Below are 13,851 nucleotides of genomic sequence, written 5' to 3'. Positions count from 1 at the left end.
AGAAGTGTTATAATAACTGTCCTTGATGTTAATGATAATGCCCCTGAGATTGAAGTGACATCATTTTCTAGCTCTATCAGAGAGGATTCAAAGATAGGAACTACAGTGGCCCTGATCAGTGTCAGCGACTTAGACTCTGGAATCAATGGTAAAGTCATCTGCACAATCAATGAAGGTGTTCCTTTTACATTATCTCCATCTTTACAAGAAAACATGTACGCTGTCGTAACCAAGTCGCCCTTGGACAGGGAACTTGTTTCCAAATTTGATGTCACAATTATAGCGAAAGACACAGGTGACCCGTCATTCTCATCTAAAAAGACAGTAAGCGTCTTAGTTTCAGATGTAAATGACAACAGTCCAGAGTTTTCATCAATCCCCTATGCATTTTACATCACAGAGAATAACAGCCCAGGAGCCTCAGTATTCTCAGTAAAGGCATTAGATCACGATGAAAATGAAAATGCTTTAATTTCATATCAAATTCTAAGAGAAGAAACCAGGGATAGTACTTTGTCCTCATTTCTAAACATTAATAGTGAAAACGGAGATATTTTGGCGCTGAAAAGTTTCGACTTTGAAACAGTGAAAACGTTCCAGTTCCAAGTTGTGGCCACAGATTCTGGAACTCCGTCACTAAGCAGCAACGTCACAGTGAACGTGTTCATTCTGGATCAGAACGACAACGCTCCAGTCATCCTGTATCCAGTCAGCTCCAACGGTTCTGCTGAAGGTGTGGAGGAGATTCCCCGCAATGTGAACGCAGCACACTTGGTGACTAAAGTCAGAGCCTATGACGCTGATATAGGATATAACGGCTGGTTACTGTTTTCACTGCAGGAAGTGACTGAGCACAGTCTCTTTGCTTTGGACCGCTATACAGGACAGATCAGAACACTTCGCTCATTCACAGAGACAGACGAGGCTGAGCAGAAACTGGTCATACTGGTCAAAGACAATGGCAACGTTTCCCTCTCTGCAACAGCTACTGTCATTGTCAAAGTTGTGGAGCCCAAAGAGGCTTTTGCTGCTTCTGATGTTAAAAGTGCAACAAACGATGATGAGGAGAGTAATGTCACTTTTTATCTCATGATAACTTTAGCCTCAGTTTCAGCACTTTTTCTCATCAGCATCATCGTGCTCATTGCAATGCAGTGCTCCAAATCCACAGACTACACTTCCAAATATCTACAAGAGACTAATTATGACGGGACACTGTGTCACAGCATCCAGTACAGATCTGGAGACAAACGCTACATGTTAGTGGGACCCAGAATGAGTATAGGATCTACTATAGTCCCGGGCAGCCATGCCAACACACTAGTGCTCCCTGACAGGAGGAGGACTTCTACTGAGGTAAGGAACTAAACAAAGCTATTTGACCAAAAATAATTATAATACTAGTATGATCAATGGTTGAAAAAACGAACAATTTCATTTTAGTAAATACAATTTGGATGGAATGTGAAGACAATTTTATGAAATCATTTCAAGAGCCCCTGAGGTTAATGATTTTAAACTTTATGAATTATACATACCTTTCCTCAAAACACTTGGTCTTGCGCATTGGCTTCCTGTTTGCATAATCTCTTTAATCTAAAAGGAATATTTGAAACTTGTTTGAATTGATGTTTTAGAATTAAGGCTTTTTTTTTTTTAAACATTATTTGGATAAACTCATGTCTACCGTGGTCGTCAATCATACGAACAATGTTTTTTAAACTGGCAAAAAGGGTGACACATGCACTTAACCTTCACGCTAAAAGATAGATAGCAAAAGTTGGCAGCTTGGTAAACGTGTTAAAAATAAGCTTGAAATGAATTTATAAAATGGACTTGAGAAAGGCAGATCAGAGCTCTGTCCATGGTCCTGAAGAATCTGTGATTGGCCTGTTTGTTCAAACCACTTGCTGACAGTATTTCAGACTTTTAATTATCACCACTTATCAATAATGAAGGTGTAAACTCACACGTAGTGTGGAATCATCTCAACGTTTTGGAAAGCTTCACTGTATAACTTTATTATAAATATTTTTTTGGTGACAGTTACATCTCTGTCCACCATTTTTGTTTTAAATAAAATCAAAATATTATCTGTAGTATCTCCATAAGGGCTGTTACCTTTTTGATCTTCTGCAATAATAATTTGTATCGCATGGTGTCAGTGTAATACAAAAACGGGGCAGTACACAACTTTGTCATCGCAGCATTTTGGTTCCACCTCTTCATACTCCTCGACGTTGTCGCAGTCGTTCATAAGCTTATTGTTGCTTTTGGAAAATCAGTATTTGTGTTTGTCGTTGTGGGTATTGGATGCATATTTTCAACGCACAGGAGTAGGACTATGATATTATGTCGCAGTTTGTGAGTGCGTAAAGGATTGGTGATGATTTCTGTTTTAACCATGGAACAAAGAAGATACGAGGGAAGAGGGGCGCGAGGACATTTACTCTGCTGCTTGGTTGCTGTCTTTTTGTGGAGCGTGGCCGCAGCGCAAATACGATATTCAGTCTCTGAGGAAGTTAACGAAGGAACTGTGGTTGGAAATATAGCAAAAGACCTGGGATTGGATAAGAGCTCATTGAAAGGCAGGAAGTATCGGATTGTTTCTAGTAATACAGATCCTCTTTTCTACGTGAATCAAAACGATGGTATCCTTTACGTGAGCCGAAAGATTGACAGAGAAGAGGTGTGCGCACAGAGCAGTACGTGTTTGATAAATCTGAAAACTGTGCTAGAAAACCCACTGGAGGTCCATTATATTGAAGTGGAAGTTCTGGATATAAATGATCATTCTCCCAGTTTCCCCGAGAAACAGATAATATTGGAGATTTCAGAGTCCGTGTTGCCCGGAGTCCGTATTCCGCTTAAAGCATCAAGCGATCCAGATGGTGGCCCTTTCTCTGTTCAGCGATATAAACTCAGCCCTAATGATCACTTCCGTTTGGAAGTTAAAGATAAGGGAGAAGACGGTAAAATACCAATATTAATTGTGCAAAAGTCTTTGGATAGGGAGGCAGCGAGAAGCCACTCATTAGTGTTGACGGCACTTGATGGGGGGAAACCTCCGAAATCTGGAAATGTGAATATTCTAGTAAATGTTTTGGATACAAATGATAACGCACCTGTTTTCTCTCAAGATGTTTATTCTGTGATGCTTGATGAAAATGCTCCAGTAGGCACAGCAGTCGCACAAGTGAATGCAACTGATTTAGATGATGGGCTGAACGGAGAAGTGGTTTATTCATTCAGCAACAGTGTCAGTCACAGATTACTTAAAACGTTTGATATTAATCCATCTACAGGTGAGATAACTGTTAAAGGCTTGATAAATTACGAAGAGAAGGACAGGTATGAAATTGAAATTCAAGCATCAGATAAAGGTCTGGCTCCACTAGTGACACAAAAAAGCGTTATAATTAAGATAGTTGACGTGAATGATAATGCACCTGAGATTGAAGTGACGTCATTTTCAAGCTCAATCCCTGAAGATTCCAGACCAGGAACTACAGTTGCTCTTATCAGTGTCAATGACCTGGACTCTGGTCTTAATGGAAAAGTGATTTGTTCCATAAGTGATGATGTGCCGTTCATTTTGTCACCATCACTGAAAGACAAAATGTATTCATTAGTGACCAAATCGCCTCTGGACAGAGAGAAACAGTCACACTATGACCTGACAATAACTGCAAAAGACGCTGGTCAACCTCCATTATCGTCTGAAAAGACAATAAGCGTCGTGGTGTCAGATGTGAATGACAACAGTCCTGAGTTTTCACTCAGTCCTTATACTTTCTATGTGGCTGAAGCTAATGAGCCAGGCACCTCTGTGTTTTCTGTTAAAGCTCATGATCGGGATGAGGATGACAATGCACTTATTACATATCATATTCTCAGAGATGGAAGTGAAGGAAATAAATTGTCTTCATTTTTAAACATCAATAGTGAAAATGGAGTCATCACTGCACTAAAAAGTTTCGACTTTGAAACAGTGAAAACGTTCCAGTTCCAAGTTGTGGCCACAGATTCTGGAACTCCGTCACTAAGCAGCAACGTCACAGTGAACGTGTTCATTCTGGATCAGAACGACAACGCTCCAGTCATCCTGTATCCAGTCAGCTCCAACGGTTCTGCTGAAGGTGTGGAGGAAATTCCCCGCAATGTGAACGCAGCACACTTGGTGACTAAAGTCAGAGCCTATGACGCTGATATAGGATATAACGGCTGGTTACTGTTTTCACTGCAGGAAGTGACTGAGCACAGTCTCTTTGCTTTGGACCGCTATACAGGACAGATCAGAACACTTCGCTCATTCACAGAGACAGATGAGGCTGAGCAGAAACTGGTCATACTGGTCAAAGACAATGGAAACGTTTCCCTCTCTGCAACAGCTACTGTCATTGTCAAAGTTGTGGAGCCCAAAGAGGCTTTTGCTGCTTCTGATGTTAAAAGTGCAACAAACGATGATGAGGAGAGTAATGTCACTTTTTATCTCATGATAACTTTGGCCTCAGTTTCAGCACTTTTTCTCATCAGCATCATCGTGCTCATTGCAATGCAGTGCTCCAAATCCACAGACTACACTTCCAAATATCTACAAGAGACTAATTATGACGGGACACTGTGTCACAGCATCCAGTACAGATCTGGAGAGAAACGCTACATGTTAGTGGGACCCAGAATGAGTATAGGATCTACTATAGTCCCGGGGAGCCATGCCAACACACTAGTGCTCCCTGACAGGAGGAGGACATCTACTGAGGTAGGCATATTAAAACACACTTTGATATATAACAACCACTATCTTTAAATGTGTCATACTAGTTTTATGTCAGATAAGGTTAGAATTGCTTTGATTTAGCAATTTCACTCTACCCTTTTAAGTCTGTGTTTTATCTTATGTAGAGAGTGTGTATTGAAGTTGTTGGAAGCTTTTGCCTTTCAGGGGAACTTTGTTGACAATAAAGAAAGCTTGTGGTCATGCAGGAACTGCATACTGAATAAAACTCAATAATTCAGGTACATATAGCAAGCACATTTTGAGCAGGAGGGAAGTTTAGGGACAATTGTGCCTTGTTTGTTGGCTCGGCTGTTTTGTTTGTTTGCTCCTTAACACACTAAGAATGAACAAAGCTTTGAAGAGGTTGTTGTATTGTGTTTTCAATTATTAGCAATGAACTAGTTGACAGTTATTTCCTTTAATATTGCAGTTCAGATCCGTTTTGTTGTTGTTATTAAAAACAAGTATCTTTTAGAGGTAAATCTGGATATGACACTGAAAGTGAAGTAATATTTTATTAGTCACCGTGTTAACACCTTACATTACCACAAGGTTCTATTTTGCCGATAATGGGGTAGAAGTTTGATCCCAAAACTTGTAGAACACATGAAAACATTATTAAAGTTAAAACAATGTAACAGCTTAGTATTAATAATGGCTGAAACTTCGGCATGGAAGTTTGAAATGTATGCAACAGTATAACATGTAGCCAAAGACAATGGATTACCAAGGTGAAGGGGGGCAATTTAAATATGTAGTATGCCAAAAATATTGAAAAAAAGTAGAATAATAATTTGATTAATGTATGGCATCTTGTTTATGAAAGCTATACCAGTGACACGATGATGTTGACATTATGTGGGTAATAACCTGTCTTCAAAAAAAGATGCAAAACGTATTTTCTTTGTTTTCTTTGTCTTTTATGATTTTTTCTGCTATGAAATACTTCAAACTTTTTTTTAATTGTACTTTTATTCTATGAACGATATTTAGAAAAAAAAGGCATACACTTGTACCGAGCTCAGTTATTGTTTGCTCGTGGTATTACGTCAGAGGAGTATTTTTTTTCCAAATAAAAGGAGCAGCATAACGCTAGATATACAGACAACACAAGAAGTAAAGTCTGGCCTATCGACTCGTATAGGGTGTCATCGAAAAAGAAACCATGGTTTATGGTCCATTGCTGTTAATAACATCAGAAATGCTATTATAATATTTTCACCAGTAAAAGCTACACACAACTGCAGTCACTGGTCGCTGTCCACGGTGCTGAAATGTTTGATATTGTTTCACCGCAAAGTTGTTGAATAAATATAGCTATTCTCCCCCCACCCCTCCTCGACATTTATCTGAGTGAGGAGATTAAAAAAACGTATATGAAAAACAAATGGTCGCCACTGCTCTGAAGAAACCTGTAAATACATTGAAATGCAAAGTTTCTTATTATCTGTAATGGAAATTTGACTAATCTTTGTAATGAGGAGGTTTCCACAATCGTTTCTCTTTCTTTACCATAGTTTACGTTTGTTCTTTGATACGCCGTTGTTACGACTTATTTTACCATTCATACACTTTGCGACAGACTGTTCGACATTTTTTTTGCAGTAAGACTTCAGCTCGCATGGTGTCAGTGTAATGTAAAGAGTCAGCATTGCTCAAGCTTGTTGTGTCGTCATTGGATAAAGGTTCCACCTCCTGACAACATCCTGGCTTACACGTTAGCACTGAATTTTCTGCGCTTAGTCTTGTCTTTGTTAACATCCTGACTGCCAGATTTACTAAATGGTTTAAGGCAGGGAATATACAAGGAAGTGCTGGATTCTCTTTTCAGGACGAGTTTTTTTTATCCTGATGGTTTGTTGAGGATTTCTGGTTTAACCATGGAACAAAGAGGACACAAGGCACGACAGGCGCAAGGACATTTTCTCTACTGCTTGGTCGCTGTGCTTTTGTGGAGCGTGACCGCAGCGGAAATACGATATTCAGTCCCCGAAGAAGTTAACGAAGGAACTGTGGTTGGGAATATAGCAAAAGACCTGGGATTGGATAAGAGCTCATTGAAAGACAGGAAGTATCGGATTGTTTCTAGTAATACGGATCCTCTTTTCCACGTGAATCAAAACGATGGTATTTTGTATGTGAGCCGAAAGATTGACAGAGAAGAGGTGTGCGCACAGAGCAGTACCTGTTTGATGAATTTGAAAACTGTACTAGAATACCCGCTTGAGGTGCACTACGTAAGAGTGGAGGTTCAAGATGTAAACGACCACTCTCCCACTTTTCCAGAGGAAGAGACAACGTTAGAGATTTCGGAGTCCGTGTTGCCCGGAGCAAGATTTCAGCTAAAACCCGCACGTGATCTAGACAGTGGTCTATTCTCTGTACAGCAATATAAACTGAGCAACAATGATCACTTTCGATTGGAAGTTAAGAATAAAGGCAACGACATTAAAATACCATCACTGATTGTTCAGAAATCTTTAGACAGAGAAACGGCGCGAAGCCATTTATTAATTTTGACGGCAACTGATGGGGGTAAACCTCCGAAATCTGGTAATATGAATCTTCTTGTAAATGTGTTGGATGTCAACGATAACGTGCCAGAATTCTCGCAAGACGTTTATTCTGTAAACCTCCTTGAAAATGCTCCAGTAGGTACAGCAGTCGTACAAGTTAATGCAACTGATTTAGACGAGGGTCCAAATGGAGAAGTAGTTTATTCTTTCAGTCACAGTATAAATCAAAATATTCTAAATTTATTTAATATCGATGCATTAACAGGTGAGATAACTGTTAAAGGTTTGATAGATTATGAAGATAATGACATATATGAAATTGAAATTAAGGCTTCAGATAAAGGCCTGGCTCCACTAACTACGGAGAAAAGCGTCATTATTAAGATAGTTGACGTGAATGATAATGCACCTGAGATTGAAGTGACGTCATTTTCAAGCTCCATCCCTGAAGATTCCAGACCAGGAACTACAGTTGCTCTTATCAGTGTCAATGACCTGGACTCTGGTCTAAATGGAAAAGTGATTTGTTCCATAAGTGATGATGTTCCGTTCACTTTATCACCATCTATAGAAGATAAAATGTATTCATTAGTGACCAAATCGCCTCTGGACAGAGAGAAACAGTCACATTATGACCTGACAATAACTGCAAAAGACGCTGGTCAACCTCCATTATCGTCTGAAAAGACAATAAGCGTCGTGGTGTCAGATGTGAATGACAACAGTCCTGAGTTTTCACTCAGTCCTTATACTTTCTATGTGGCTGAAGCTAATGAGCCAGGCACCTCTGTGTTTTCTGTTAAAGCGTTTGATCGCGATGAGGACGACAATGCACTGATTACATATCATATTCTCCGAGATGGAAGTGAAGGAAATAAATTGTCATCATTTTTAAACATTAATAGTGAAAATGGAGATATTTTGGCTCTGAAAAGTTTCGACTTTGAAACAGTGAAAACGTTCCAGTTCCAAGTTGTGGCCACAGATTCTGGAACTCCGTCACTAAGCAGCAACGTCACAGTGAACGTGTTCATTCTGGATCAGAACGACAACGCTCCAGTCATCCTGTATCCAGTCAGCTCCAACGGTTCTGCTGAAGGTGTGGAGGAGATTCCCCGCAATGTGAACGCAGCACACTTGGTGACTAAAGTCAGAGCCTATGACGCTGATATAGGATATAACGGCTGGTTACTGTTTTCACTGCAGGAAGTGACTGAGCACAGTCTCTTTGCTTTGGACCGCTATACAGGACAGATCAGAACACTTCGCTCATTCACAGAGACAGACGAGGCTGAGCAGAAACTGGTCATACTGGTCAAAGACAATGGCAACGTTTCCCTCTCTGCAACAGCTACTGTTATTGTCAAAGTTGTGGAGCCCAAAGAGGCTTTTGCTGCTTCTGATGTTAAAAGTGCAACAAACGATGATGAGGAGAGTAATGTGACTTTTTATCTCATGATAACTTTGGCCTCAGTTTCAGCACTTTTTCTCATCAGCATCATCGTGCTCATTGCAATGCAGTGCTCCAAATCCACAGACTACACTTCAAAATACCTACAAGAGACTAATTATGACGGGACACTGTGTCACAGCATCCAGTACAGATCTGGAGACAAACGCTACATGTTAGTGGGACCCAGAATGAGTATAGGATCTACTATAGTGCCGGGCAGCCATGCCAACACACTAGTGCTCCCTGACAGGAGGAGGACATCTACAGAGGTAGGCATATTCAAACAAATGTTATTAACTTTGATGTTTTCATGTATGCTTAAGGTAAGCATTCATATATAGCAACCTTTATGAAACAGTTAGTTCCGACCAAGCAATGTGATTTGACAAGAGCTATTCCATAAGTGAAGATTAAGGAGAACCACATCACTGGGACTTTTCACTTTTATTTTACATTGACAGCTGTCATTGTTTTTTCTTTGTTAATAAATCTCATACCTCAGAATCACAAAACAGTTTCAACAACTTCACTAATTACATGATAAAATTAATGCAAAATACAAATAAAGGTTGACATGGGGAAAAAAAGGTGTTTTTAGACAGCAGGAACTTTTCATAGTTGTAGGAACAGTTGGAACCCTCCCCCTTTTTAATTAGTTAGTTCCATAATGCACTTGAACTATTTTAGTTCCTAAAACACCGTTTAGAGGAACCTTTTTACCACCTCTTACAGAGTAGGTACCATGGCGGTGTGAATACAGACAGAGAAAAAGTCCCCATTGTGTGTTGTTCTCATGGAACTCCTTAGTGGACAGTTCCTCTTCAAAAAGTCCCCATAATTGTTTGGTCTGAAAACACATAAAGAAGCTTCTCTGTGGTAACCATGGACCCGAACCGAGTATCAAGTGTGCAGTAGAATGTTTGGATTTGTTGGTAACAGTCTAGTTTCAGTCATATTGTGGACCTAGTTGTGTTAGTGGAGGTAACAGTGATTTTCTACAGCAATTGACCACTACGACCACATCAAAGCAGTGCTGATATTCAATACATCAGTTTCTCTCATGTGATGAAGCTTAAATATCTGCAAGTTTTTTTTAGATAAGTTGTTTTGTTTAAGACAAGTATCTTGGACTTTTATGAAACTTAAAGTGAGTAATAATTTGTCAGTCACTTTGTTGTCACCTATATTATCGCGTGGTAATATAATGGTTGTGTGATTCTTAAACTTTTAAAAATAAATTAACAAGATAACAGCTTATTATGAATAATGGATATAACATGGCAATGCCATTTTGAAATGTATGCAACCGTATAACAAGGGGAAAAATACATTTAAATAATAATCACGGAAAACATTTTAAATTAACAATACAGCAAAAATGTTTCTTAAAAGTACAATAATATTTGGATAAATTAATGGTGTGTTGCTGGACAAAACTACACAAGTGAATTGTTTGGGTTAAACATTTTGTGATGTTGACAGTATTGGGGTAATAACCTGGTTAAAAAGAAGACAAGATGTATTTCCTTAGTTTTAGTTTTCTCTATTATGATATTTTCATTTTTTATGAAAGATTTACAAGTGTTTCGTGTTCCTTTTCTTATATGTATGATACCTAAAGAAATGATAAAACAGCGTGTCGTGGAGTTCAGTTGTTGTTTGCTTGAAGGATTAGGTCAGAGGAGTATTTTTTCCCAAATAATAGCAGCAGACTAACGCTAGATATACAGACAACCCAAGAAGTCAAGTCAAGCCTATCGACTCGTATAAAGTGTCATCTAAGAAATATACCATGGTCCATTGCTGTTAAATAACATCAGATATACTATTGAAATATTTTCACCAGCAGAAGCTACACACAACTGCAGCCTGCAGTCGCTGTCCATGGTGCTGAAATGTTTGATATTTTCCCCCCCCAAAGTTGTTGGATAAATATAGCATTCCACCCCCCCTCCCCCCATCGACATTGATCTCAGTGATGACATTCGTACAACTTAATTTTATGAAAAACAAATGGTCGTTACTGCTCTGAAGAATCCTGGAAACACATTAAAATGCAAAGTTTCTTACTTTCTGTAAAGGAAATTTGACTTAACTTTGTAATGAGGAGGTCTCCAAACCCGTTTCTCTTTCTTTACCATAGTTTAAGTTTGTTCTGTGATACGCCGTTGTTACGACTTATTTTACCATTCATACACTGTGACACAAACTCATCGCCATAATTCTGCAGTAAGACTTTAGCTCGCATGGTGTCAGTGTAATGTAAAGAGTCAGCAGTGCTCAAGCTTGTTGTGTCGTCATTGGATAAAGGTTCCACCTCCTGACAACATCCTGGCTTACACGTTAGCACTGAATTTTCTGCGCTTAGTCTTGTCTTTGTTAACATCCTGACTGCCAGATTTACTAAATGGTTTAAGGCAGGGAATATACAAGGAAGTGCTGGATTCTCTTTTCAGGACGAGTTTTTTTTATCCTGATGGTTTGTTGAGGATTTCTGGTTTAACCATGGAACAAAGAGGACACAAGGCACGACGGACGCAAGCACATTTTCTCTACTGCTTGGTTGCTGTCTTTTTGTGGAGCGTGGCCGCAGCGGAAATACGATATTCAGTCTCTGAAGAAGTTAACGAAGGAACTGTGGTTGGAAATATAGCAAAAGACCTGGGATTGGATAAGAGCTCATTGAAAGACAGGAAGTATCGGATTGTTTCTATTAATACAGATCCTCTTTTCCACGTGAATCAAAACGATGGTATTTTGTATGTGAGCCGAAAGATTGACAGAGAAGAGGTGTGCGCACAGAGCAGTACGTGTTTGATTAATCTTAAAACAGTGTTAGAAAACCCACTGGAGGTTCATTATGTTGAGTTGGAGGTGCTGGATATAAATGACAATTCTCCCACTTTTCCAGAGGAAGAGAAAAGGTTGGAGATTTCAGAGTCCGTGTTGCCCGGAGCAAAATTTCAGCTAAAACCCGCACGTGATCCAGACAGTGGTCATTTTTCTGTACAGCAATACAAACTGAGCAACAATGATCACTTTCGATTGGAAGTTAGAGATAAAGGAGAAGATGGTAAAATACCTATTTTGGTATTGCAAAAATCTTTGGACAGGGAAGTAGCTGGAAGTCACTCGTTGGTGCTGACGGCACTGGATGGGGGGAAACCTCCGAAATCAGGCGAGATGACTATCCTGGTAAAAATTTTGGATGTTAATGATAACACACCAATTTTTTCAAGGGATGTTTACTCTGTTACGCTCTCAGAAAATGCTCAAATAGGAACGACCATCATACGAGTGAATGCAACTGATTTAGATGAAGGTCAGAATGGGGAAGTGTTTTATACATTTGGCAACAGTGTGAGTAATAACTTATTCAAGCTTTTTGAAATCAATTCATCAACAGGCGAAATAACTGTCAAAGGGTTAATAGACTTTGAGCAAAAGGACAAATACGAAATAGAAATCCAAGCATCAGATAAAGGTATCGCCCCTCTAACTACGGAGAAAAGTGTCATAATTAAGATAGTTGACGTGAATGATAATGCACCTGAGATTGAAGTGACGTCATATTCAAGCTCAATCCCTGAAGATTCCAGACCAGGAACTACAGTTGCTCTTATCAGTGTTAATGACCTGGACTCTGGTCTTAATGGAAAAGTGATTTGTTCCATAAGTGGTGATGTTCCGTTCACTTTATCACCATCACTGAAAGATAAAATGTATTCATTAGTGACCAAATCGCCTCTGGACAGAGAGAAACAGTCACATTTTGACCTGACAATAACTGCAAAAGACGCTGGTCAACCTCCATTATCGTCTGAAAAGACAATAAGCGTCGTGGTGTCAGATGTGAATGACAACAGTCCTGAGTTTTCACTCAGTCCTTATACTTTCTATGTGGCTGAAGCTAATGAACCAGGTACCTCTGTGTTTTCTGTTAAAGCTTTTGATCGGGATGAGGACGACAATGCACTGATTACATATCATATTCTCAGAGATGGAAGTGAAGGAAATAAATTGTCTTCATTTTTAAACATCAATAGTGAAAATGGAGTCATCACTGCACTGAAAAGTTTCGACTTTGAAACAGTGAAAACGTTCCAGTTCCAAGTTGTGGCCACAGATTCTGGAACTCCGTCACTAAGCAGCAACGTCACAGTGAACGTGTTCATTCTGGATCAGAACGACAACGCTCCAGTCATCCTGTATCCAGTCAGCTCCAACGGTTCTGCTGAAGGTGTGGAGGAGATTCCCCGCAATGTGAACGCAGCACACTTGGTGACTAAAGTCAGAGCCTATGACGCTGATATAGGATATAACGGCTGGTTACTGTTTTCACTGCAGGAAGTGACTGAGCACAGTCTCTTTGCTTTGGACCGCTATACAGGACAGATCAGAACACTTCGCTCATTCACAGAGACAGACGAGGCTGAGCAGAAACTGGTCATACTGGTCAAAGACAATGGCAACGTTTCCCTCTCTGCAACAGCTACTGTCATTGTCAAAGTTGTGGAGCCCAAAGAGGCTTTTGCTGCTTCTGATGTTAAAAGTGCAACAAACGATGATGAGGAGAGTAATGTCACTTTTTATCTCATGATAACTTTGGCCTCAGTTTCAGCACTTTTTCTCATCAGCATCATCGTGCTCATTGCAATGCAGTGCTCCAAATCCACAGACTACACTTCCAAATATCTACAAGAGACTAATTATGACGGGACACTGTGTCACAGCATCCAGTACAGATCTGGAGAGAAACGCTACATGTTAGTGGGACCCAGAATGAGTATAGGATCTACTATAGTCCCGGGCAGCCATGCCAACACACTAGTGCTCCCTGACAGGAGGAGGACTTCTACTGAGGTAGGACATATCAAAACTATTTTCCAACCTCTACAATATCTTTAGTCTCGTTCCTACCTCATGTGATGCGTATGTCTAAGTGGTTGGAGTGTTATGTGTTATACAAAATGCATATAGTAAATACAACTAATTATCTGAGATTGTCCACATGAAGTATAGTTGTAGTAAAGGTGAAGGAAGTTTTGTGAAAACTGTGCTTTGTTTGGTGTCCATTTGATTTGTTTGTATGCTTTCTAATC

The 13,851-nt window shown here is 39.6% G+C and overlaps 2 protein-coding genes across 9 annotated transcripts in view; both read left to right on the top strand.

Annotated features, from left to right (window-relative positions):
* The window catches only part of LOC109990510 (protocadherin alpha-C2), a 196,522-nt gene that overhangs the window by 39,133 nt on the left and 143,538 nt on the right, over positions 1-13,851 (top strand). Inside the window, exon 1 of one of the 8 annotated variants that reach the window (XM_065958481.1) lies at positions 6,530-9,018. The exons of 6 other annotated variants lie outside the window; for them this stretch is intronic. In XM_065958481.1, coding sequence (XP_065814553.1) covers positions 6,661-9,018 — 2,358 coding nt within the window. In that variant the 5' untranslated portion in view covers positions 6,530-6,660. Of the gene's footprint in view, positions 1-6,529; positions 9,019-11,035; positions 13,613-13,851 lie in introns of those variants that run through there. One more of the 8 variants, XM_065958479.1, reaches the window with a different exon arrangement.
* On the top strand, positions 2,228-4,825 carry LOC114920722 (protocadherin gamma-A8-like). Its single transcript, XM_029279059.2, has one exon. The coding sequence runs from the start codon at positions 2,387-2,389 to the stop codon at positions 4,808-4,810; it is 2,424 nt and encodes an 807-aa protein (XP_029134892.1). The 5' UTR covers positions 2,228-2,386; the 3' UTR covers positions 4,811-4,825.

Source organism: Labrus bergylta, chromosome 9 (assembly GCF_963930695.1).
Source record: "Labrus bergylta chromosome 9, fLabBer1.1, whole genome shotgun sequence".
In the NCBI taxonomy this organism is placed as follows: domain Eukaryota; kingdom Metazoa; phylum Chordata; class Actinopteri; order Labriformes; family Labridae; genus Labrus; species Labrus bergylta.
Note: the sequence above shows the minus strand (reverse complement) of the source record. Positions and strands in the feature narration are given on the sequence as shown.

Excerpts from the sequence above, each read along its gene's own strand:
- LOC114920722 (XM_029279059.2), top strand. The coding sequence starts at position 2,387 with ATGATTTCTGTTTTAACCATGGAACAAAGAAGATACGAGGGAAGAGGG.